This window comes from Wyeomyia smithii, chromosome 2 (assembly GCF_029784165.1).
Source record: "Wyeomyia smithii strain HCP4-BCI-WySm-NY-G18 chromosome 2, ASM2978416v1, whole genome shotgun sequence".
In the NCBI taxonomy this organism is placed as follows: domain Eukaryota; kingdom Metazoa; phylum Arthropoda; class Insecta; order Diptera; family Culicidae; genus Wyeomyia; species Wyeomyia smithii.
The window spans coordinates 28,264,521-28,290,945 of NC_073695.1; the positions used below are offsets into that span (position 1 = coordinate 28,264,521).

The following is a 26,425-nucleotide window of genomic DNA, read 5'->3' on the forward strand; positions in this document are numbered from 1 at the left end:
AGAAAAAGACACTAGCATTTCATTACTTCAATGGTAAATGCTTTTACAGACAAACAAGCGCAAACATCTTCAGTGTCTTACACCGATTGTACTAGCAGAAGTTTTCTGTATCGCCGATTAAAATTGCAAAATCTCAAAGAAGCTAGTAGATTTCGCGAGCATGGAACATTGTTAATTCCGAAACTTTCAAATGCCTCATCGCTCTAGATCATTTTTTATTTCAAGATTTTATTCAACCCCAGATCACAAAACTTTTGTCTTTTTTATGATTTTTGCGATGATATGTTATTTTATTATACTCTTTTCTGTACCTTTCATTTTTAGTAAGACAATGAAAACTTTAAGAAATTGGAAGGAAGCGTTAATGTAAGATGACATTAAAGAAACAATATACATGCCATAAAACATATAAGGAACGTTCTGAAGTTCCCTCAACCGTGCATCTAAAAATCGACTTCCTTTTCAACAAAACTCACACCTCTCCGCCGACCCTCAGCCCCACTCACAACGCATCAAACCCATCCAAAAGTGACGTACAATCGAGAACGTAAAAATCGATTTACAATATCATTGAGGAAAAAGTTGACGAAGTTTTTTTTTTCAAAAACCAATAAATTTGCAATGCAAAAACGGCCACCTTCTTCCCACGGTATCGATTTTGCACGGCAAACGGTACCATCGGGGTCGCATCCAGAAGAGGCCGATCGTCACCAGCGCCAGTGCGAGTGAAAAGGCAAACCACACCACAGCAGGACAAGGCGTTTCTCCTCCCATGCTCGACTGTAGGCACACAGACGATAGGCTGCGAGCAACAGCAGAAGGAAGAAAAAAAACTGTGTCACTCGTTTCGGTCCCACTTGCTCTACTGCTGCCGTGGCCCCTGATTCGGGCCAACTGTGCGGAAGGCTAGAACGCGTAAGGACGACACCACGATATGTGGGTGGTAATCCTCAGAAATTCCAACAGCAAACAGACACGAAACCTGTTGTTTCAGGCTGTGAAAACCACACTGATAATCTGAAGAAAAAAAATGTACAAGAGTCCACTGGTGAAGAAACATATCTAAATTTCCAACATTTTGTAATGGAAAAGCACCGCCAAACAGTCGGCTCGGAAATAAAAGGGGACATCGTTAAATCACCACCACTTTCGCTTACGATTCAGTTTAATTGCCGTTAAGATTTATTCGAAAGATTCCTTTCTCGAGCTACCTTTTTTCAGCATCGTCCAGCTGGGAACGCGTTTTACTAGGGTTTGGTTAATTTTTACGAGTTCCTCACTTTCACTTGATTTTGTTTTTTTTATCAACTTTTTTTCGTTCACGCACTTCTCGAGGAATGGCAAGGGTTGAGTTCTTCACTGTTCATTTTAGGTTTTATTCACTACCGTTTCTTGCTTTTATTTACTTTTTCAACCAGCCGTTCCAGTTTGTATTCTCGATGCGAGAAACTTTTTTTTATTCGTCGGTTGTAATTTTATTGTACCTCAACACTTTATCACTTCAGGATAAGATTACCGTAATTACGAGGAGATTCAAAGCAATAACGAATGATTGCGGTTTTGTATAGTGGGGTTAGACTGACTCACACCAGATTTTTTTATTATATTTATGTTATTTTTTGTTTTTGTTAATTTTAGTTTTGACGATTTTCACTGTACACAGTACACTCCACAACACTCAAATGGGAGAAATTATCAATACCACGTTAGGACACTTCCACGGTGAAACTACTGAGGTCTTAAAAGTATTCAGTTGCACAACGATATGTACAAATCAGCATTCGTTGTACGATTTCTCACAAACATAAAACTTTTAATTCAAGGTGTCACAATTAGTTTTTTCTTGGGAGAACATTTAACTGGCGCTTTGAATAGCGAAACTAAACGGTAAAGAATTGGATTTTTTCTGCACCAAACACGGACACGGACACGGTATACCACAAACTGTGTAAACAATCTCCTATTGTTTCGAAACACATACACGAGTACACAACGTCGACTGTACACACGGCGATGGAGACGCCGGGGAAGGATACGACACCTAACAGACAGACATTTATCTATACAGACAGAAGGAGGAATAGGTGCCAAAGGCGCACTGATTCCTATAGGGGAACGGCACGACAGGGACTTCCTTTCCCGGCAGAAGGATAAACGACACTGAAAATTGTTGTGGCCCGTGTGTGGCACGCGAGATCCTTCCGCCGCCACCACGCTGATGATATGCGTTCGGAGAAAGGGGGGACACAACGTTCGGGCCTCAGCCGCGAAGGCTTGGATTAGCATGCACAGCAAAAAACGGTACAATCGCCGGAAAAGGATCGAAAGACCTTCCCCAGGCGCGCGAGCGATCCGCAGCGCCTGCGAGCGAAAAGGAAAGCCAATTTTCAAATTCGGTGGAAGGATCCTGTTTTTCCCCTCACTGAGCAAGGATAACAGAACGTTCCGGAGAGTGTGTGGCCCCAACGTGGGGTGCGAGCGAGATAAGCTTACCAGGAGGGCCGCTTGGAGAGAACGGAAATGAGCAGGAAAATTGTTGACATTTTTATCGCGAGCGAGAGCGGCTGCCATGTGACGGCATTTTATTAGCAACATTTGTGTTTGTTGTGATTCTCTCATTCGTAAGCAGCCAGTGCCCGCGATAGCTCACGTGGTCTGGTCTGTCGACGAAGAGACGAAATTCGTCGATGAACGTAGACACTTTCTCTTCCGAGTTCCAGAGTGGAACAACTAAATGTTTCTCTGAACATGGAAATCATCTTAATTTCTTATTTCTCATCCCAGATTTGAATAGAGCAACAAAATTTTGTTTACTAAAATCATCTTTTTTACTCACCCCTTTCAATACGAAACATAGATAACGGGTTATGGCACCTACCTGAAAGTAGAAAAAGGAATTATTAGATTGGAACGAGATACACTTACAATAGTTTTGTTTTCTACTAGTATATGAATTACCACACACCAAAGAGGCTTGACAAAAGCTTCGGATATTTTAGAAACTGCTCTAAAAGAGAGACTTAAATCGGTAAATGTACTGGCCTTGAACACTTATCGTACTTGTAAGATGTTCAAAAATCTTGCAGTTTATGCAGCAACAAATATTGATTTTCAATTCTGATTCAAAATACACGTAATTTTTCTGAGGACTAATCTAAATCGTAGTAGAATAAGGGTGCAGAGGAAGGAGAATTCGACTTGTGACATTTGGTGGACGAAATTACTAAAAAGATAATTTATTTGTTTGAGGGTTGTCACAAATTGCTTTTCACATAATACCGTAAAATACCGTGATAAGCAAAGTTCACAGTTCCAAGCGAAGTGAAAAATTTGATAAGTGAAAAAGCGTAAATTTTCGCTTGCGAAATCTGTCGTGAAAACCCGTTTGTGGAACACGCAGGTATTTCACCAGCCTGCAGTCTACAGTTTAAGTAAAGCGAAATTCACGTGTTTACACTCCAAACGAAATAAAAATTGACTGCAACTGACAGAATAAAAACGCACGCAAGTTTTCGCTTGCTGCTGCTTTTTTCACTACCGTTTGCATGCGTGAAGAAAGTAAACCCTAGTGAAAAAGATGAGATCCACAACCTCCGATTTTGCTGGATCGAATTTGTTTACAGTTCAAAGCGAAATGAAATTTTTGCAGGTTGCATTTTTACGAGCGTGAAAAAATGAACATTTTGTATTTGAGATTTTCACTTCGCTCGGAACTCTAAATAGGGCTATATTCATCACGGCGTTGAACTTCAAAAAAAAAAAATCCAGCAATGTTTCATTGAAATTCATCGAAATTACCGAAACGTGTTGAAAACGAAATTTGTATGATTGATGACAAATTTGGTTTATAGCTCAGCAAACGCGTCTTCAATAAACTTCATAACAATTTTTCATTTTATTACCATGAAACGAGGTGAATGGAAACAAAACATTTAACTTCCAAAATATGTTATTCCAATTATGTGAACTGTATCACTAATACATTTTTATCTGACAGTCCAATAATGGTAGAGTAATACCGCATTACCATTAAGTTGGCTGCGCTGCTGTCATTCGATCCTAAAGTTCCAAAGTTGAACGCTATCACTCTAGTGTTTTGATGTTACCTGGAGCTTAGCAGGACAGGGAAAAAGTTTTGCAAATCTTCGCAAGTTTTCCTCAAGTTCATGTTGATTTTTTAAGATTCAGTTGTAGTTCGATTAGTCGTGGTGGAATAGTTCCAACAGGTGAAAAACACGAGTAACGATTAGCAGGTTCAATAGAATCAATGACGATTATCATTCTGACGCTTGTATTTTCACTCAGGATGTTCAGTTTTAAATTTTCTATTGCAAACTTAGACACATCAGGTGCAAGAAGCCAATAACCAGAAGAAGCCCAACGCTGAGCCCGTTCTTCATGAGATTCCTTGGAAAAATATCAAAACGTGCCTTTTAATGAATTTAGGTAAATTAATGTTAAGTTTTGTAAAAAAAAACACCAGCTAATTAAAGGCAGGAGAGTCGTCGGGGAAACGAGAGAACTTGGGGAAGAACTGTGAATCCGCCAACGAGATGAAATCTTTTTCTTTTGCAATCTTTTTGCATAGAACTGAAGAATCACAAGGCCGCTGTGAAGAACCACAAAGCCGCTTACCGGCCGAACTCGTCAATATCGACACCAAGCGGCTTTAAAATGCAATTCACCAGATGATACTGAAGGTCTGAAGAGAAACCACCTACGACTGGTAGGAAGAACTCATTGGCGTTATCTAAGAAAAGACATAGCTTCGACTATAGCAACTGTCGAGGCATAACCCTCCTCATTTCTGTATACATAGACTGAGACCGTTGCAGCAACCCTTTTTTGGTGAATACCAATGCGGTTTTCGAGCGGACTAGGATCCTCGGCAAGTTCCGCCAACACAACTTACAGAGACATCATCGTAAGCTTCGTGTTGAAGTTGACTCCTTCGAGATTCTACAATTTAACCGGAGTGCCCCAAGGTAGCAACTCAGGTCCGCTTTTGTTTATTCTTTTTTTTTCAACGACGCGCGCATCTGGGTTGCAAATTCTTCTACGCCGATGGCTTGAAAATATATTTGATGATTCGTTCAATTGCAGACTGCCACTGTTTGCTACTCCTACTGAATCTGTTCACGGACTGATGTTCTCGCAACAAACTAATCGTGAGCGTACCAAAATGCACCGTCATGACGTTCCATCGCTAAAAAAACAATTTTTAATTGATTAGGGTTCGTTTCATTTAGAATTGGGCCGCAAACAGTTACCGATTTCTCCATGAGGAAATAACTAACAAAATTGGTAAAAACATGTTTTTGCAGGGTTTTCATTTAACTTCAAAGAAAAAGTACAAGAAAAATTATTTGTCTGCTGTTCTGATGAATTCTCGAACTTTTCGTCGAATACCTCCCATCAATTTCTGCACAATGGCAACATCAACCGTATCGGCCATTTTTTTCCACCACTTTGCCATACCGGATGATGTTTTGATTGATTTGCCACATTTCCTCAATTTACGCTTGACTATTGGCCGAAACTGTGGGCAGTTGGAACTTCACGGGGCCTTTTTGTGACTGGATGAACGGCAAAACTATCTCCTGAAGACACTTCTCCTTGTAAACATATCCATTCATGGTTGCTCCAGCGATGAAAACTTTTGTCTCCTTTCCACAGCTGCAGATGGCTTGCCAAATCATCAACTTGCGGACGAATTTATCCGCAAAAACAAATTTGAACCTACCTGGAGCATTCCCCTTACGGTTAGCAAGGTAAAATTTCCAACCCGGGATGTGTCCAAGATTTTATGAACTGTATTATGTGCTGCATTGAACTTTTTTTCCAAATCACGGAGGGAGCCCGCAGGATTTTTTCGGGCTGCCCTGATGACCTTCGCTAGTAGTTTCCGGTCCAATGTTCCACTTCTACGTATGGTTTGGTTAGCACGATTCACCGTCAAAGTGTCCCGGTAACGTTTGGGCACGCTATACACAGTCAGTTTCGGTAGTTTGTGTGCCTTGGCGATCATTCCTCCTGACCATGTGCGCATTTTTTTCGCGTCTTTCACGTTCCATCTTGGATAACTTTTCAACGCGTGTACCAATCCTGACGAAATTTTCCAGTAAACAAACCTTCAAGATCAAAACGCTGTCATTAGTTTCTCGGTACGACAACGCGCTGCTGTAGTAGGAAACGGCCAAATACTAATTGGAACAAACCTTATTGCATTAACGGGACTTCTCTCCGAAGAGCTGAGAAAGTGAATGACGTGGAATTCGTCCTGGATCCAATACTATCGTTCACAAACCACTACATCTCGAAAATTGAGGTCGAAAGTTGCCAAAGGCTTCAATGATCCATCCTGCTTGAAGTCCTTGTATTGTGCGCTGGTGAGACCCATTCTTGAGACCGGCTGAAATCCTGTAAATACGTGCTGGATCGATAGAATTGAAGGTGTTCAGCGAAGATTTATCCGGTTGGCCCTACGTCGCCTTACTTGGCGAAATCCTCTAGTTTTTCCTGAATACGAAAACCGATGCGAAAAATGGCGTTGTTCGTCGCGAAGTTGCTCAATGGAGAAGTTGACTCTCCTCGACTACTTTCCATGCTGAATTTTCGTGTGGCTCAACGTCCTCCCCGGTACCGGTCACTGCTGCAAGAAAGATGCCACCGTATTGTCTATGTATATGATGCGGCGATACCCTCGATGATCTTGACGTTCATGTTTGTGGACTTCAGTGAAGCTTCTAGTCGTTTTAGAAATAAGACTTCATGTTCGACAATTTTGTAAATTTTTATTAATTCATTAGGACACTACTCATGTCAGATGAAATACAGACAAATACAAACATAATGTTTTCAAACTTCAATGCGGCGTACGATTTAGTGAAACGCAACTAGCTGTGGCAGATTACACTGGTAAAAACAGGATTGGTCCTAGTGCTCAAACTGGGAAAAAATGAAAGATTATAGCTTTTCAACCTGTGAGTTTTGGTGTTCCTAGAACGGATAACTTTTTCAGAGACTTAAATAAGATTTCTCACTTTCTCATAACGTGAAAGAGATGAGCCCTGCGAGTAATTACTATGCGACACTCTGACACACTACACTACGGGCTCCAAAATTCAAAGGCTATAATCTTTCTAGGGCAATTATTTCGAGCTTTGAGACCGCAAATTTTTAGCTCTTCTGTCGACCAGTGATATGCTTGAACATGGTCTCCTAACAAACCTGATTAAGCTGATACATGCAGCTCTTGACGGTTTCACGGTTCCTCGGGCAGCAGGATAATTTCCGAAGTTCAAAATACCGTAATTCAAATCGAACCGAAAACTATACCACTCTCAATTAATGCTTCCGTAAACGGGTTTCAAAACCAGGCTATTTTTCGGAAACAGAAAATAATCATAGATAAAACCTTTCACAGGAGTCAGAATGAGCTTTCGCCTCAACCGAACAATTAGGGCTAGACTAATGAGTCGTTACTTCGTGCCGCGCGAGCCAATGAAAGATTATGGCTTTTTAACCGTGCGTGGCTTGCTAGATAGCGATAAGCAATCATCGTACTATTACTAGGGAACCATTCCAAAAGATAGCCGTGAAAAGTAAAGTAGGTAAGCTAAAAGCTTAGAGATTTTTTTTTTTTTGAATTCACGCAACATGAGCAAAGAGAAGTAAAATATACTAAAATTATAAATTCAAGTATAAAAGTTTCCCGAACAGAAGAAAGGGTATAAGTAGAGTTAAGAGAAGGAAAAATACGTTGAGTTCTCCCCAGCGTTCGCCGGCAACGTGAAGCACTTTGCGCCTCCTTTCGCACGACGCACGAGTGAAATCCTTTGCAGTGTCCGTAGGTAACGTTAACTGCTTGGCGCCTCCATTTGTTCCAAGCGCGCAGCCATCACCTGAGAATTTTCCGCTGAACGTGGCGCTGGACCCGAAACGCTTTGTGACAGGTTATATGTATAAAAATCGCATGTGTTAAAAGTAGCATAAAGTCGACCAGGCAGGGAAGCCAATAATAACTAAGTACGCTCTGTGGACTACAGAGCAGTTTTTTAGTAAGAAACCGACCGTTCCGCTCTCGGTCCACTTCCGTAGTTCGTGTAGGTTTTCGCATTGAGAGTCAGTTGCATTCCTTACCTGACCTGCCCTGAAAGAACTACCCGGGCTGATACAAACACGCTTCCCCGCAGTACGGACCGTTGTCAGTACTGGCGCTTAAGCGGAGGAGTTTCACAGAGGAGATTCTACTGTTTTGCGGGCTCCGCGACAATTACCTGTGGATAATAAATGATACGACAAGGTTTCGGCAATTTTGAAGCGATCGCGAGCGACTTAAAATCGTTCAATTCGTCAAATCGTCTTATTGAGTTCTTGAAATCAGTACTCAGTGCAAAAGATTAATCGTTCTTAATTAATAATTTTGATATATTAGGATCGCAATTAAATTCTCGATTAATAAATGCTGGTCGATTTTGACACACCTAAAACCGGGGATGGAAACCGGATTCATTACAGCATCCCAAAAAAAAGTCATGAGAACTGCCCAGTCATGGCTTTATGATATCGGCTCGACTGAATAAACTACAGAAGTTGATCTGTGTGGGAGCATGTCAGTGTTATTTATTATTAGCTGTTGAAACCGAAGGAAACCAACACTGGGGAACGGTATCGACTTCAACTTAGGCGATGAAACATAACATTGCGCGGAAAACTACCACAATACGAGCAGAGACACGAAAAAGTGATTCTACTGCATGACAACGCTCGGCCTCATACTGCCAAGGTCGTTTGAACTTACATACGAACAAATAGCAAGTCCTACCTCGCCCGCAATATACCTTAGACAATCACTATGACTATCATGAAACAAATAAAAACTACACTAAAGTCGCTTTTTACGCGGGGGATACGTGCCGCGTAAAAAAAACCGCGTAAATTCCTGAATCCGCGTAAAAAAAACCATCGTTAATTTTGCATTCCGAGTGAAGGGGAACCGAAATCCGGACAAAAAAAAATACCGCGTAAATTCCAGAATCCGCGTAAAAAAACCGCGTGAATTCCGGAATCCGCGTAAAAAACCGCGTAAATTCCGGAATCCGCGTAAAAGAAGCCGCGTAAAAAAACCGCGTAAAAAACCGCTTAAAAAGCGACCTTAGTGTATATTAGAAAAACATAAATAAGTTTCAAGTTAGACTCTCTCGTATGTGAAAGAAACTTTAGTGAAATATTAGCTGCCTCGAAAATGCCCATTCAGCAGAGCATGTTCGAAAACTGATAGATTGTTTAAGCCTTTGAACTACCAAACCGAACTTAAATGCGTCAGAATTATAAAGATAACTAAAAAATCACTCGTTTGAGCCGAATTAAATTATAGCTATTAAAACTTTTTTTCCAAATTCGTTGTTTCGCTGGTCATTAATTTAGGAAAATCGATACCCTTACCAAAAAAATATTCTTTTCTCAAATTTGTTCAGTTTTATAAGATTTGAGTTAAAGATTGTTGTTTTTTTGCAAATATATTTAAGGCGGTAAATTTTTTTGTCAGCCATATTACAAAGATGTGTTTATGTTTGTATGGTATGAACCTACCGATAAATTTCCTGAAATATACATTTGAAGGCCTTCTATCTGAAATTAACTTTCTTTAGTTTAGTAAAAATGCATTGTACAGAGTTCTATCGATTTTTGAAACTGTCAAAAGTAGCCGTGTTCAACTATTTCGTGTTCAAATATTTTGTGTTCAACTTGGAAAAAGTGTCAAAAAAAGCCCTGCACGCCGGTATTTATAAAGAAATAGGTAAAATATTTTCTGCTGCAAATGGTAAATGACAAGTAAACATTTAAATTTTTTTTTGGAAAAAATCAAGGAAATTCGAGAATTTCAATTGCATTAGGAGATTGCAAGTTTTACTTATCTCCAGTTCTTCTCTTCTGAAAAATACCATGATTAATGGAAAATTGTTTTAAAATACTGACAAAGAAAAACGCGTCGCAAAACAGCAAATGAGCGTCGATTTTAGGTAACATCATTATAGATACAATGCAAAATAATTTAAAATATTAATTTTTTTGTAAGATTCTGACCACTGCGACCATTATTTTGATCTTATCAATCTCAATAAAAAAAAAAAAAAACAAAATTGGAGTAATATTAGGTAATAACGTACAGAATGTGATCATAAGCATCTGTAAAACATCAAATTACTAACAAACGTTCAGCTTCGATATTTTACCAGCCAACTCTAGGATAAACCTCATTGGTAATATTGATGCCAAATGGCGCCACAAAGAAAAGCTCAATTTATTTTCAATTGCAACTGAATCGATTCTGCGAAAACCGTCAGGGCTAATTTAAGTCCAATTCACATCTACATAACCGCTCAATGGATGAATGAATCCACACATTATCTCCAACGGAATTGTTTGTATATCTATAACTATTCGAAAATTTCAATAATAATGTGCCATCCTTTCGACCGATTTCATTCCCAATTTATTATGATAATTCTCCGTGAAAAAAAAGCATTTATTTCTATCAAGTTGCACCTGGTCCGGGATCGCAATTGCGATGATTTCAATTGCCACTGAGGTGAAAGCTCGTGTTAGTCAGCATGACACCCCTCCACAGGGAATATTCCAAGCGAACCGATCAATCATCATATTTATTGGCTTGGTGGCGTTAATCATATTAAAGATTCCCAATAAACTATTCTCCTCGTGTCGGTCCCGTCGGGACGGGGAAAGGATTCGAAACTAGAATCAAGAGCTCTACCTGATGATGCTGATGGGCTCATATTACCCCGACGGGAAAAGGCGAGATTATCAAATACGATAGTGTTGATTGCCAGTATGAACAGTTTGAAGGCTCAAATTAGCAACCACTTGTCAGCCAACGTTCGAACATTTAAGGTGCCATCCCAACCCAAGCATTGGGCAGTCAGCGGCCGCAAAGCAGTGTGTAAACTTCCACTGTCAGACCAGACTGATAAGCTCCGTTGACGGATCGAAATCCTACCCGTCTTGGTGAACCGTTTTCTAAAGGAAACTCTTCGGTAGCAGCAAGTCCCTTTAAGTAGAAGGATTAAAGTTTAAGAGCAGCTTGAATTGTCTAGCGCTGGTCCACTGGGTAATAAATTTTATGTTATTATTTATGACATATTGGATTCAGTGAGAAATTTGAATTCGATTTGAAGTGATTGTGTTTTCGTTTTACTCCTGATTGTAGCTGTGAAACATCATTACAATAAACAAACTTACAACCAATCATGCAAAAGGCTTGTTATTTCTATTCATTGAGTCGAAAGAGCTCATTTACCAGTTCATCCGGCCACACACGAAGCCGAAAAACTTTCACGAACAAAATCCATTATAATGTTTGCGCGGTTGCTTCAAGATCATAATTTAACGGATGGCACGGCAGAAGGAAGAAGAATAACACAAACCCGCACAACCGCGTGCTAGCATGAGCTCAGGCTACCGTCGCGTCGCTAGTGAGCAGATCATACCCAAACCAGGCAGTGAATAAATTAAATTTGCTGCTTTTCTTCTCCGCCATGGAGAAAAAAAAACCTAGCGGCCCATCATCTTCTGTTGCGCCCGAAAACCAGCCGGTGGCCAATTAACCCCTTGAAAAGTTCCTCCTAGCTATTAAACTGCTTGGGGAAATAAACATTCCCGCTTTCCGCTCCCAGGAACTTTTGTTCGTGTCAAGACCGATGATAATTGAAACCTTGCTCGCAATTCCGTGGAATAAGCATACTGGTTGACAATCATCCCCCGTTTCTGTTGGGACATTTTGCTTAAGACACTTCAGATCAAGTTGAAAATTGTGACGACTTTTGACTTCCACGCGGTACTCCGAAAACCGGAAAGATGGTTCTGTTTTTTCGGGAACACATTGAACCAGACAGCTTGTCTAGTCCACACCAGGCCGCCACCACCGCCACAGTTCGCTGGTTATTTGTCGGATAGACGGGGATAGACTGAGTTTGCGGCACATTTCATTTCCGGTTATGTCACGTGCGAGTCAAAACATAGAGAAACATGAATTAGCCACGGAGCTGGAACCACGGAGCTGGAACGTATCGCGTAATTCAAGGCGGGCGTGGGAAGACAGATTTTGAGAAATTTAATTTGGGTTTCTGTAGAACACGCTTGAACAAGAATATTAGACAATGCCCATTATTTACATAGAGAATTTGTCATGGCAGGAGAACTTTATAAAACGCACCAGCTAAGTATTTACGTAATTTACAGCACTTCTAATCGTTTTGAAGCGACATTGAACGTTTTGGTAATTAAAGGATCTATATAATGTATATTGATGGCGAAACTTATTCCAAAATACTCGATTTTAATGTTATTTTTGATCAAAATTACCATTGCTACCGAACAATCCCGTGGCCAACACGCACCACAGCGAAGACCAATATGCTGCAAAGTAGAAGCCTAACACGTCCCTATCAGAAATCAGCACGCGTGTGAAGCATTTGAAGTCTCAAAAGTAAAATCAAAAACAATGTAACATGCCCTAAATTGTGAAGCAATCATCTGCAAGCGCTTTATAGCGCAAAGCAAAGCAAAGCCTCGGTGCTACTTTCCGATTCGAAACTCGACCTTCCGTTATTTATACACAGACTTTGCAGCCAAGTGTACAAGATAATTGCGGGGCTAGCGCTACTGACACTAACACTAACAATCTCTCCCGAGCCGAGACTTGAACCCACGATAACTGGCTTTTTAGGTCAGCATCGTACATCGAGACCAGCAGGGACCAGCTTTATAGTGCATTCTCCCCCATCTTTAATTTTGTTAATTTCAAAGTAAAAGTTGCTGAAAGTTAGCGAATTAAATAGAAAATGTCATAGTATTATGAATTCCAAAAGTATAAAAGCTAGAGAAACCACAGGTTTTTGTATTTTTGCAAGTCAGTTAACCATAAAAGCCAATAAAAAATTCATGTATAGTTTTCATATGAGAACTGTAGGAAATTCATCATTAAAAGCCACATATGAGAGTATTTTAGGGAATTAATAGCATGGGCCATCTTACCCAATTGGTGCGTTTTGAACGGTTCTCCCCTATTTAAAACCGTACCGTTCTCAAAAAAAATGTTTGAGAATTCAAACACATAACACAAAAAGAGTATCGAATCTATTACCGTCAGGTTCGTCCAATTATCGTCCAGGGGGTTAATGAAGTCATAGAGAAATAATCTTTCGCAGGAAGGTGCTGTCCATTATGAAAAACTATTATACAAGAAATTAACAATCTTGGATATCATTTACCCCCTGACGATGATAAGTAAAACCTGACGGTAATATAGCTGATACCCTAATTCCTTCTATTGTTTGAATATAATTCCATTCCCAATCTCAATTCAAATCCCAAGTGCAATATCAATTCCGATCCAATTTCATTTCTTTGCTTCAAAATTTACAATAAATCTTAACGATAGCAACATTTATTCAACTGTTTGCAATGTGGCTTTAATTCTAAAATCAATTCCAACTTACTGTCACAATACAATTGAGAGTTAATGAAAACTCAATTCCAATTTAAGAACAAGAATCAAATTATTTAATTTTTAAATTGGCTCCGTAAAACATTAATTTGTATTGTGCCGTGTCAAATAAATGTTGTGTGAAAAAAAAAAGAATCAAATTAAGAATTTTCTTGATCCCAATCCAAATCCTAAGCACAAATTAAAATCCAATCTCAGTCACGACCGTAAACTTAGTACCAATCCCGTTTCCAACTCCATTCTTAGTCCCAGCCTCAATTTGTATTTCAATGCGAGTCCATACCTCGTTTTAAATTCAGATACAAATCAAAGACAAGAATTCAAATTGCAATTTAAAAATCTCAATAAAAAATTAAATATTGAACCCATTTTAATTATTTTTCCAGTCACTAGTTTTACTTTCGACCGTAAATGCATATTTCAATCTTATTTTAAAATCAACCTAAAATTTAAATTCCAATCCGAATCAAAATTTTCATTCAAAATTTAATTTTGTTTATGCGATTTATTTTCTAACCCATTCCAATATTCCATTTCAATCACAACCCCAAATTCGAGCTTTAATTAAAATCCCGAACCTATTCTTTATCCTGTTCTAATCCCATTCCGAATCCCAATCTCATTCGAAATCTTACTTCAAGAGTTACCGATTCCAATTAAAATTTCAATCCAATTTTCATTTCCATTTCAGTTCCAATCTAATTTTTTGCTCCAAAATTAGCAGTCGACCTTTCAATTAAACGTTAACTTGTGATTTTTTTTTATAATTCCAAAAATCTAATTCAATATCCTATTACAGATAAAACTCCAATCCTAATCTCATTCCTAATCCTGTTTATCATCCCGCTTCCCGAATTTCAATTCAGACTCGACTTGTAGTCCAACTCCAATAACGATTTTATTTTCGTGTTTACCACTAACCAGCGAAGTAACATAACAGTAATGACTAACATATCACAACAATGTTACACATTTTATCTATCCAACATAAGACAGTAATTTCCGGTTAAATATGATGTTACATCCTAACCGGCTCCGTTATCACTTTACAAAATACACACTAGTTTTTAGAAAATAAAAACGTAGCCCTACGAAAATTTTTGACGTAGAATTCTGTCCCAACGTCTGCCGCTAAACTGTCGGCAACGTTTTAAGAGAGTGGTGACAATGGAAATCTAAGCATCGAGAACGTCACAAAATTTATCTAATTTCCAATGCTAAAAGCTCAGTCAGTTTTCAACGGATTTCCTCAATTATTGCCGAAAATAATTACGCATCCACCGAAATATATTGTACTGTTGAAAAATGTAGGGGAAAGTAGGCAAAAACGGACACTGCGGGTAAGATAGAAACTTTTGATATTTCACAAACTAGAACGTTTTATAATACTTTAATACTTTTGAGATGCATTGTCGGTTTTCAGCAAGCAAACTGTCAAATTTGTAAGTAAAACAAAAAATATTTCCGAGAACGCGTTATTTGATGTAATTTTCATTCCACGGCAAATAATGGAAAACTCGTGAAACTTATATGTATTTATTTGTTCCCGATGGTAAAGTGTTTAATTAGTCTTTCCTCGGTTTTCTAGTGAAAATCCTGCAGATTTTCGATGTTCCGATAAAGAGCTACGATCGTTCGAAAATTTACATCCAGGACGGGCCAGATGGACACACTAAGGTAGGGAAAGATGGACACACGGATTTTCCAAGAATTTTCACATATAATATCGGTTGTGTACTACAGATGTTTACAAAGTACACCCGCGAGAGAAACCAGCAGATATTAATCACTTAGCAGCATGCTTGTCTTTTCTCCTCAGAAAACCTCTAGAGTGCAGAAGAACATCTTGCACTGCGAAAACAACTGCTCTCACACTAAAGAGCAAATCAACGCACATGCTAAAAGAAAGCGACATACGATTTTTATCTGCTGAGTTTCCTGAGGGCACCGCGGTGAAATCTAAAATCTCTCTCTTGCGAGACAATGAACTATGCTGTACTTTCTCACACGTAAGAACATCACGCACAATAACTATACAGCAGAGCTATCTGCGGTGCGTTTCACAGTTTGTTTCTTGAGGAAAAGAGATTGGGAGAAATAAAAATAAACTGCGTTGCTCGTGCCGGTCGTGTTCACTCTGGTCGAATTCGTTTTCGCGGTGTAGCAACACGAGAACTACACCTTTGCCCGGCAGGTTTTTTTTTCACTTTCCGGACTACTCGCCAGTGGACACTGTGGTGTACTTCTGCGTTTTCTCTGTAGAGTGATTCACCCCTCTTGTTTCTATGGGGCCGTTCCTAAGCCACGTGGTCATATTTTGATCACTTTTTATACCCCCGTACCACCCCGCGGTCTTTCGTGGTCATTTGGCCAATCACTCCCCCCCTCCCTTGCGACTTTCACCACGTGGTCTTTTCATTTGTCAAGTGCCAAAAATTCGCTTCAATTTTTTTGTTTTAAACGTTCAGTACATTCTATATTTCTAAAATGCAAGAGCTTCATTCTTCACTTGGTGGCAACCATAAATTATAAGTCAGGAAAAAAGACCACGTGGTCATTTCGTTAACCCCCCCACCCCCGTGCGTGGTCTTTCGTGGTCTTTTGACAAACCCCCCGTCCCCCTCTTTATGACCACGTGATTTAAGCCGTTGAGAGCAAAAGTGGTACATGTGCCATTTTTACACTTTTTGGGTTTTATGCAAAAATTGATGCAGAACGCAATTACGTACTAGAATATCCAAGAAAAACTGAGATCTGATAACCTAAACTAAAGTTATAGCCAGAACAATTTTTGGTAATTAACATAATCACCATTTCGTTGAGAGCAAAAGTGGTACATGTCCAGTCTGTGCATGTTAGATGAATTGTAAGTCGAGGATCTTAGGATAAAAAACAATCATGTCTTCAGCAAAGTTGGTCAAGTGATTGAGTACTTTCAGATGAAGATCTGTCTGTTTTGGAATTTTCTCACTACGTGGGTCCCGGAAGATCCAGAAACACCGTAATTGAGGTCAATTTTCTAAAGTGATCCTATAGCTTCCTAATTTTTTCGAAACTGCTTCTGCGGGATTGACTAGAAACGAAATGATTTCACCGAAAGATCCGGAACTAGCGTAAAATGTCAATTTTCAAAAGTGTTCCTAAAGCTTCCTTATATTTTTTTCGAGACCAATTCTAGAAGGAAAATGATCTTTTAACAAAATATGCTCCAAGATGGCCACCACGTGAACCACCGGTACTACCATACAAGAGATTAATTATTAAGAACAGTCCCACTTTTTTTCTAAACCACTCTCAGACGAAAAATCTCATGACAGAATGTTACTCAAATTTACCATCAGATAGCCCTCCGAAAGATCCGGAGTTACCGTAAACGAGATTAATTTTGAAAAACAGGTCCTAGTCCCATCGGGATACGGTGTATATTTTTCCAAGGCTGTATCATATTTTCAGTTCACTCATTTGTCGCTCCTCTAACTACATACACTGTCTGCTTTAATGAACAGGTATTTTCCGTGTTTTTTTTTTCGAATCTATCGCATGTAAAAATATACCATAATATCAAAGAAAAGCCGAGATCTGATAACTTATACCAGAGTTATAGCCAAAATATTTTTCAGTTTTCCTCTTCTACGTTATTTCTGGATCCGGAGGGCAACCGGAAAGTTGAACCTGGGTCCATCGTGTAGTTATTATCGACCAAATAGCATTTCTTAAGATACCAGGGTATTTTCCTTTTAATTGGCCACAGTCGATCTAGATTATTTGAAAGGTCTTCTGTTACAAATACACTAACGCCACAAAGTGATAGAATTCCTTAACAAACAAACTCAATCACTTGAACAACTCTGCTGAAGACATGAATGTTCTACGTTTTAAGATTAGCGAGCTATAATGCATCCTTCATGCTTAGACTGGACATGTACCACTTTTGCTCTCAAAAGAATAGCAATACCTGAGTAATTATTATGGCTAACCCTTAACCCTTAGGGTGTCCGGGTGTCCGTCTCTACCTACTTTTCCCTAGAGCTTTGTTTTGAACACAGATTTAGATTGATTAAAGCTGTGAAAACAAGGCAAAATACCATCAAATATTTGTAGAGCTGAGATGTTATCCAAAGGTTTAAATTGGACCTCAAAAGCCATTTTGAATTTCAAGATGGTGTCTCCCAGTTTTCAGGAAACAGCAAAAAACGGCCGAATACCACTCAATACAAATATTTTCGGACCCAGAATGAAACTCAGATACCGGAAAACAACTCAAGACGCCATTTTGAAGTTTAAGAAGGTAACTTCTGGTGCATGGAAAACAGTCAAAAATGTCCTAATACCAGTTAATAGGAGTGCCTCCGGAACCGGGATGATATTCAGAGACCAGAAATCGATAGCTTATTTCTCACCTCACGCAGAATTCAACACATTTTTTTTTTCGACGATGAAGCGGAGCTCTACCGACAACTGTGCTCCAGCAACCTTCAACATAATCTTTTTCAAAGTTACCAGTCATTCAACCAAAAAGAGTTTATGAACAGAATAAAACCAATATAATTGTTGAAAAAAAAGAAAAATGTCAGCGAATTTTCCAGGCAACATTAATGCTTACTAAGAATAACACTGGAAAACACAGGAGTCGCCTGGCTGGCTTTTAAACCAGTCCTATGTAATTTTGGTGTTTTCTAAACGATTCGTCCAATCTTTTTGCTGTCAAGGAATGAGTTGTTTTATATTGATAAATCTTTTTTTGTTGCTAGAGAACCCTAACCCCCCCCCCCCCCCTTCCAAACACCATTAAAAATATCTCAAAAAACGGATGCATTGAGAATGTTAACTTAAAAAGTTGATAATCAAGATTTTGAACTGCTATTTTGATTCTAATTTATAATTGCATCATTAGAATTTGATTGTTCTCAAAAACGTTGAAATTGAAAAGAGCATTTGAATCCTTACTTTTAAGTAAAAGCCTTATATTTTTCCATCCACCACTTTTGACGTAGAATTACGTCTAACGGTAGCATAGGGGTGTAAATTTAAAAACTGAAAACATAGAGAGCGTTAAAAAACTGTCCACTTTCAAATGCTTGAAACCCAGTCAGTTTCCAACGGATTTGCTCTACCTAACAGCAAATGCTAGTGTGTAAAAATATAGTCTTCATTGCCTCGTTCACTGTAGCAAGAAGACTGGAAAGTGAATTGGCCAGAGGCAAGCAGAGCTACGGCGGTGTTTTTGAAAGTAGGGAACATTAGTATATTACGTAACGCAGGATTTGGCAATTTTCAATACCCCCTATTCCAACATAACGCAAGACTGCATGGGGCCTCACACAGTGTAACACTTCGTTGAATACCCCTCTCCCCTGAGCGCGTTTTGTAAGCGTAGCGTGTGTCCACTTGAAATATTGTTGTTGGCAGTGTGTGAAGAAATAATAAGGGAACCAGAATCATTCCGTGTCATCGGCAAATAACAACCGGAAGAGCGATGATTAATGTAACAAACTTACCAGAGGCATTGTCAGGCGCCCCAAAAGTATTTAAATGAAGTAGTCATTATTTTTCCGACCATCACCAAAAAGTTGTCAATAGTAATGAAAAGAGTTATTTTCGAGACAATCTCAAAGCTAAATCTAGGTGCACCAACCTATTTAACAACTTCCAATATGTGATTTCGGGGCGCTAAGAAGTGCCACTGGTATTATCACAGTTGTGGCAACCGACAACATTGTACTTAATTGGCTCCGTAAAACATTGATTTGTATTGTGCCGTGTCAAATAAATGTTGTGTGAAAAAAAAAACTGACAGCATTGTTAATAAACTGTAAACGCAAAATGATTCTCGTTTTATTTTCATTTCTGGCGGCATTTCTTCGAACTTAATTATCAAAAAATTTTCAAAGTTGTGTCGTAGCATTGAACTTCAAATTTCATTTTTTCTATTCGTGAAAAATTCTAATTTTAGGACTTCCTATTTTTATTAAACTTGTTTGAGTCTATCATGTGCATGTAATAAGCAAGTAATATGAGTTGTAATCTCGTTTTTCCGTATTTCTAGAGATATTTAAGATTTGTGCAATAAAGACACATCCACTTGTAACTCTGGAATTTTTGTGAATTTTGAAACGGGTCTTTGTGAGATTAAACTTGTAACGAAACCGCATCGTTTGCCATTAAAAACTCAAAACTGCAAAATTTTGAGTTGTGGCAGTAACTTCAACTGACGATGTATATTACAAAATCGGGCAGAATGATCGGGCAGATCACAGATTTCTAAATTACATAATTTTAACTAGGTCGATAATTGAAATATGGTCGCATTTAGTGAGAAACAAATCTGGTTCAAGACCTTTCACGCCGCTTTTTATCGCTTGAAATAAATGTGGAACTGCGGTTACACATTTCTTAATTTGCAAGGCAAGAAAATTCAATATTGATTCAAGAACGTGTTTGTGGCCCTGAAAAGGACCTATTGTCATTGTTACTTGACAGGAGAAATGAACAATATACTACGAGCAGATGTATTTCGTAATTGCTTTAATACAGCTTCAGCTTCTGACACAGTGTGCTGTTCGGCTTCGGAGAGCTCGCCAATCTCCTGCCAACATCCGCTTGCCTTTGGTGCCATATTAACGATATGCTTGTAAACGGTTATACAGTTGACATTTCAGTCTGTCTTCTTTTTCGAATTCTTTCATTCCACCACCTACGCCGCGTCGCCTAGCTGTTGCGTAATTTTCTTCACCACATCGCCATTCCGTTTATTCATCGTCACATATTTAACTAATTTCAAAAGAAATAATTATCGGTTTCCGTTAGACTCTACTAGAAATTTGGGAAATAAATATTGAAATTCAGTCCGCGCAAATATATATTTCGACTGTGACATACAGTCATCCTCAGTGCTTATGTGGACTGCTGGATTGTAATTTACAAGTTACAATGTCTGGTCGTGGCATAAAAGGCTAAATCAAGACAAAGACAAAGTCCCGTTCATCTCGGGCTGGGCTTCTATTCCCAGAAAGTCGAATTCATCGTCTGCTTATGATTTTTCTGCCCCTCGTCAAAACGTTACCAAAAGCGACAAAAAGAGTTAATTTTAAAATAACTTCCATTTTCGAAGCAACCTTAATTTCGAAATATCTTAAAACCGAATGCGTATAGATAGTTAGTCGTAAACAGCTGAGCAGTTCCACAAAAAATGTCCATTTTTAGGGCCAAACCGGTTTGTTTGATCTTCGACAAAGGTGTAGATATTCGTTTTGTCTTTTCGAAAATAATATACACTCTAAAAAAAAGTTAGAAGAAAAATCAAAAATTTATTATCAAAAGAAGCTCATTTATTGAAAACCTTATTAAAATTACCTAAACAATGCAACCGGTTTGATCATGGAGAAATCAGAAAAAAAGTTATGATATTTTGAAAAAAAAAAATTTTTTTCACAGGGTACATTTTTGAATGGAAGGACAAAACTGCTATCTACAACTTTGCCAAAGAGACTATGCTAATCAAATAAATCGTTTTGACTGTAAAAATATTTTTAATTCCCCATAGAATGCTTTGTTGGAAAATAAAAATATTTCTACAGCCAAAACGGTTTAAATGATTGGCATAGTGTCTTCGGCAAAGTTGTAGATAGTAATTTTGTCCTTCCAAAAAATATGCCCTTCGAAAATAAATTTAAAAATTTTTTTTTTTCAAAATATCAAAACTTTTTTTTTCCTTGATTTCTCCATGACCGAACCGGTTGCATTGTTTAGATAACCTTTTGTAGGTTTTAGATAAAAATCAGATTTTTAAAAAATGAAATTGAATTTTTTTCTAAAAATAAATACTTCTTTTAGAGTGTATATTTTTTGAAAAGACAAAATTATTATCTACAACTTTGCCGAAGTGGTCACACCGATCAAACAAACCGTTTTGGCCCTGAAAATATTTGTAATCATCCCAAAAAGCATTTTTAATTGCTTCTCAAAAATGATCGATGGAATTGATTGCCCATTTTTTGTGGAATTGCTTTATTGTTTTACATGGCCGAATTCGTTTCCTACAATTCATTCTCAGACAGTTTTTCTGTGTAACCAAAGATTTCTTTGCAGATAATAAGGCGTGGTTTTGCTCATATAGAAAACCTGAATGGTTCATCAATTTTTAGAAATGCATTCATACTCTTCATCACAGCCACCATTAGAGAAATAAAAAAAAATTACCGCAAAAGTTTTTTCTAGTGTATAATTTTTCTAGTTCAAGATTCAACCGCACACAAAGAGGAATGACTGTGAATAGACTTTTCTTCCTTATCGCAAAGTTTTATCTTATCACAAGTTAACACACAACATCATCAGCAGTTGTAGATAATTGACGTCTCGCACGTTTTAATCTCGACAAGAAGAACAAACTCTGAGCGAAAACAACGATTGGCGCTTAGCTTTGGTGGCTCGTGCTTTAGACGAAGACAATATCGCTCAAAAATGCTGACTCGGGATAACTTGCAGTTCTCAGCGGAAGGTTTGCACAGATGACAAACTGACAACATATAAACGCACTGAAGCTGATCGGCAGTGATTAGTAGCAGTTCAGAGTATCGCCAATACGAATATGCTTCTTAGGCGAGTGTTGGGAATTTTTTTGCTGGTCACTTCGGGCGGCGAATGTGCTAAAATTCTTGGAGTCATTCCGACCGGCGGGAAATCGCATCACTTCGTTGGAGCATCCTACATGAAATTGCTGGCCAAAGCGGGCCACGATGTGACGGTGATTGCTGCTTTTCCGGAGAAAAATGCTCCCAAAAATTATCGTAACATTGAACTGACCGGTGTCGTGGAGGCGATGTTTGGTGAGTGTGAATATTTGAAATTTTTAAATAACATAATTTAAGCCGAATAAAATTCGTAGAACAAATGGGTAATCCATTCGACTTCAAAGATGTATCGCCGCTGCTCAACACAGTTCTTATATACACCACGTTTGGAAAGTTTTCCAGCGAATATACTTTAAACCACCCAAACGTGCAACGTTTGATGAACTCTGGTGAAACATTCGACATTGTTATAGTTGAGACGTTTCTCACGGAAGCCATCTACGGTTTAGCACAGCACTTCAATGCTTCACTAATCACATATTCGCCCTTCGGGAGCTCGCTGTGGACGGCGGAACTTACCGGGAGCCCAACGCCGACTTCGCATATTCCTAATTCCTGGTTGTACTATGACGACAAGATGACTTTCTACGAACGGCTGTGGAATGTAGTTCTAAATTGGTGGGATAACTTATTGTACCGTGGAGTTCATTTACCAAGCCAGAATGCGATCTACCGGAAAGCTTTTCCTAACGCACAAATAACTTTTGAGCAGCAGATGAGGAGCGTCTCACTGGTGCTGTTGAATGATCACTTTAGTTTGGGATCAATACGACCCTATTCACCGAATATGATTGAAGTTGGGGGAGTACAAATTGAAGATGTTAAACCTCTACCTAAGGTGAGTTAAATGTTCATAGAATATGCCACTATAAGTGATCGTACATTTTTTTCAGGATATCGGAAAGTTTCTCGATGAAGCCACAGATGGTGCCATATACTTCAGCATGGGATCGTATCTGAAATCTACTGATTTGCCTAGAGCCAAAAGAGACGCATTCATCAGAGCATTCTCGCAGCTTAAGCAGCGGGTCCTTTGGAAGTTCGAAGATGATACGATTCCTCAAAAACCGGACAATTTGCTTATCAAACCATGGCTGCCCCAAAACGACATATTGGCACATCCAAACATGAAACTTTTTATCACCCATGGAGGACTGCTGGGAACCACCGAAGCTCTCTTCCATGGTAAACCCACCGTCGGAATTCCTATCTTCGGCGATCAGATGATGAATGTCCGCCGAGCAACTCGGCTGGGATACGGGACATTGTTGGATTTGAACGACGTTACGGAACAGAGCGTACTGGCCGTGATTGATGAAGTCCTGAATAACACACGCTACAGCGAAACTGTTCGACTTATCTCCCAGCGTTATCACGACAAACCGATGACGGCAAAACAAACGGCACTGTACTGGATAGAGTACGTGATAAGGCACCGCGGCGCTAGTCATCTTCGCTCACCGGCGGTCGAGCTTGCAGTAGTAGAATATAATCAGCTGGACGTACTCTCGGTACTAGTCCTTATCATGGGTGTGATTGTGTTTGTTAGTTTTTGGGTGTTGCGATTTGCTTGCCGAAAATTACGAGCACCATCGATAATTTCGAATAAAAAAATAGACTAAAGAGCGTTCGCAATCGAACTTTTCATGACCTTTCGTGTAATCCACGCTCGGGTGACAAAAAGATAAGCAAGCATATTTATTCCTAAATTAAAATTTTATTCAGCAAACAGTGTCAGTTTTGGGTTCAAAATGGTCACCCATAAAGTTGTTGTGCTGTTCTTCACCGTGTACTTCGTGGCCTCAAGCGAGAGTGCCAGAATTTTGGGCGTTCTTCCAACGGGTGGAAAATCTCACGACATTGTTGGAACTGCAATCATGAAACCGTTAGCGGAAGCAGGTCACGATGTTACCGTCATAACCGCGTATCCTTCGAAAAACAAACCGGACAATTATCGAGAAATTGAACTGACAGGTTTACTGGAAGCCCATTCGGAAGACGGACACAATATATTCGATATGCAAGGTGGAATTTTTTCTGCCCTAATGGTGCTGTTAGTGTTGTACGAAATGTTTCCTTCCTTGATGTTCGAAGAAGTTATGAACCATCCGAATGTTGTGAATCTTCGGAATTCCGATGAAAAATTCGATATAGTTATAGTTGAGACATTCGTTTCGGAATCGTTCTACGGATTGGCACAACACTTCGATGCTCAACTAGTCACCTTCTCCAGTTTCGGCAACACAATATGGACCAATGATCTGGTGGCAACTCCGGCACCCTATTCGCATGTGGCCCATTTTATGCTCGAATTTACAGACCACATGACCTTCTGGCAGCGGTTCGTGAATACAGCCTTCTCAATGTTTGATTACGTTTACTATGAACTCATCTATTTACGGAAGCAGAAGTACTACTACAATCAGGCATTCCCAAATGCAAAGATTACCTTCGAACAACAGCGAAACAATGTTTCGCTGGTGTTCCTCAACCAGCATTTCACACTGGGCAACGCCAGACCCTATCCTCCAAACATGGTTGAGATAGGCGGTATCCAGATTGAGCAACCAAATCCACTACCAGAGGTTCGTACACCTTTTAAACAATGTACAAGCTAAACTAATCTTTAACTCAATTTTAGGACCTTCAGAAGTACCTCGATGGAGCACCTGACGGCGTCATTTACTTCTGTATGGGATCGAACATCGCGTCTCAAGATCTTCCGGACGAAAAACGAGAAGCATTCTTGAGGGCCTTTTCCAAGCTAAAGCAGAAAGTTTTGTGGAAGTTCGAGAATGAAACTATTCCAAATCGACCAGCCAATTTAATGATCAAGGCATGGATGCCACAGAATGACATCCTCGCACATCCGAACGTCAAACTGTTCATTACACACGGAGGAAACTTGGGGGTAACGGAGTCTTTGTACCATGGCAAACCCTTGGTAGGCATTCCGATCTTCGGAGACCAGCTGATGAATATCGCTAGAGCCGTCCGCGCCGGATACGGCGTACTGTTGGACTTCAATGAAATTACCGAAGCAACGGTTACTCGAGCTATCACTGAAGTTTTAACCAATCCGACGTACAGCAAGAAAGCTCGATCTACAAGCGAAAGATTTCGAGATAAACCAATGACAACTCAGCAAACCGTTGTCCACTGGGTGGAATATTTGGTGAAGCACGGCGCTTCACATTTTTGCTCACCAGCTATGGATCTTTCCCTTCTTCAGTACCATCTTGTGGATGTATATGCTATGATGTTAGTCCTTCTCGGCAGTATGTTAGTAGTTTGTGGTCTTGCTACGAGAGCAGTTTGCCGCAAAATATTCAGAAGAAAGGCTGCCGCAACCGATAAACGCAAGAAACAAGCGTAAAATAATGCTCAATATTAAGCCAAAACGAGCAGTTGTTTTTGTTGTTCAGTATTTAAAATGTAAGAATGGTTTCTAGACAAGTTTTATGATTTTTCATTCAATACATTTAATTCAGTTTGCTTTTTCATAATTTTTCATAACTGAAATGATTAAAAAAATAAAAAGTTCTCGACAAAGAATCACTTCCCATGGCATTTGTTATCTTTATCTTGTGATGGATTAGTAAAATTTCCTTCGAAACATAACCGATTTGTTATTTGGCGTAATGTATGATAAGAGCATCGTTTACAAACTGTCAAGGCTCTAAGATCATTAACATTAACAGACCATTAACTTGGAAATTGATAGCGGAACAAGTCCAAATAATACTCTGCACTATTCTTAAAACACGACATCTGTTATTTAGCGTTGTATACAATGTTGTATAGGGTAAGAAACATATTCTAAGCAGCTTTAGAAACCGCCTGTGTATTCAGACGAAATACTTCAAATATATTGGGTGAAATTTAAACAAAAGTATATCAATCTGTTTTCTATCTTTTTCTCTGTCAGAACATGTTTTCAGATCGTAAAACTAAGTAAGCAAACTTCAACAATAATCAATTAAGGTTACCAATCGAGGGACACTATTCAAATCACCCCGAACATATTTTAAGCAGTTTCCATCTGCTTTGCAGGCGTTTTTTTTTCAGCACCCGATTTGTTTCGAATGATTTTTGTTCACAGATTTCTTTGTGATTAACAGTATTTCTTATATTCGTAAGACCGCTAGACAAAGTTTTCGTTTTCATCATTGAAATTGTCGATATTGATCAAAATTCAGGAGTCTAAGCCTGTTTTCTTCGACTGATTAAAATAAGTGCCACTGCTTAAGCCGTTTCTTATCCTACA

At 39.0% G+C, this 26,425-nt stretch overlaps 3 protein-coding genes across 6 annotated transcripts in view; 2 read left to right on the plus strand and 1 right to left on the minus strand.

Moving 5' to 3' along the window:
* LOC129722356 (calmodulin-binding transcription activator 1) overlaps window positions 1–26,425 on the minus strand; it is a 511,905-nt gene that overhangs the window by 292,087 nt on the left and 193,393 nt on the right. The window lies entirely within an intron of this gene.
* Window positions 21,920–23,917, plus strand: LOC129722364 (UDP-glycosyltransferase UGT5-like). Its single transcript, XM_055675753.1, has 3 exons — window positions 21,920–22,353; window positions 22,413–22,996; window positions 23,052–23,917. Exons 1-3 carry the CDS (start codon window positions 22,116–22,118, stop codon window positions 23,778–23,780), a joined length of 1,551 nt encoding a protein of 516 aa, XP_055531728.1. The 5' UTR covers window positions 21,920–22,115; the 3' UTR covers window positions 23,781–23,917.
* On the plus strand, window positions 23,763–26,024 carry LOC129722363 (UDP-glycosyltransferase UGT5-like). Its single transcript, XM_055675752.1, has 2 exons — window positions 23,763–24,743; window positions 24,800–26,024. The coding sequence occupies exons 1-2, from the start codon at window positions 23,910–23,912 to the stop codon at window positions 25,532–25,534; spliced, it is 1,569 nt and encodes a 522-aa protein (XP_055531727.1). The 5' UTR covers window positions 23,763–23,909; the 3' UTR covers window positions 25,535–26,024.

Excerpts from the sequence above, each read along its gene's own strand:
- LOC129722364 (XM_055675753.1), top strand. The coding sequence starts at position 22,116 with ATGCTTCTTAGGCGAGTGTTGGGAATTTTTTTGCTGGTCACTTCGGGC. Across the intron at positions 22,354-22,412 it reads TGTCGTGGAGGCGATGTTTG|AACAAATGGGTAATCCATTC; the intron begins GTGAGTGTGAAT and ends TAAAATTCGTAG. Across the intron at positions 22,997-23,051 it reads ATGTTAAACCTCTACCTAAG|GATATCGGAAAGTTTCTCGA; the intron begins GTGAGTTAAATG and ends CATTTTTTTCAG.
- LOC129722363 (XM_055675752.1), top strand. The coding sequence starts at position 23,910 with ATGGTCACCCATAAAGTTGTTGTGCTGTTCTTCACCGTGTACTTCGTG. Across the intron at positions 24,744-24,799 it reads AACCAAATCCACTACCAGAG|GACCTTCAGAAGTACCTCGA; the intron begins GTTCGTACACCT and ends ACTCAATTTTAG.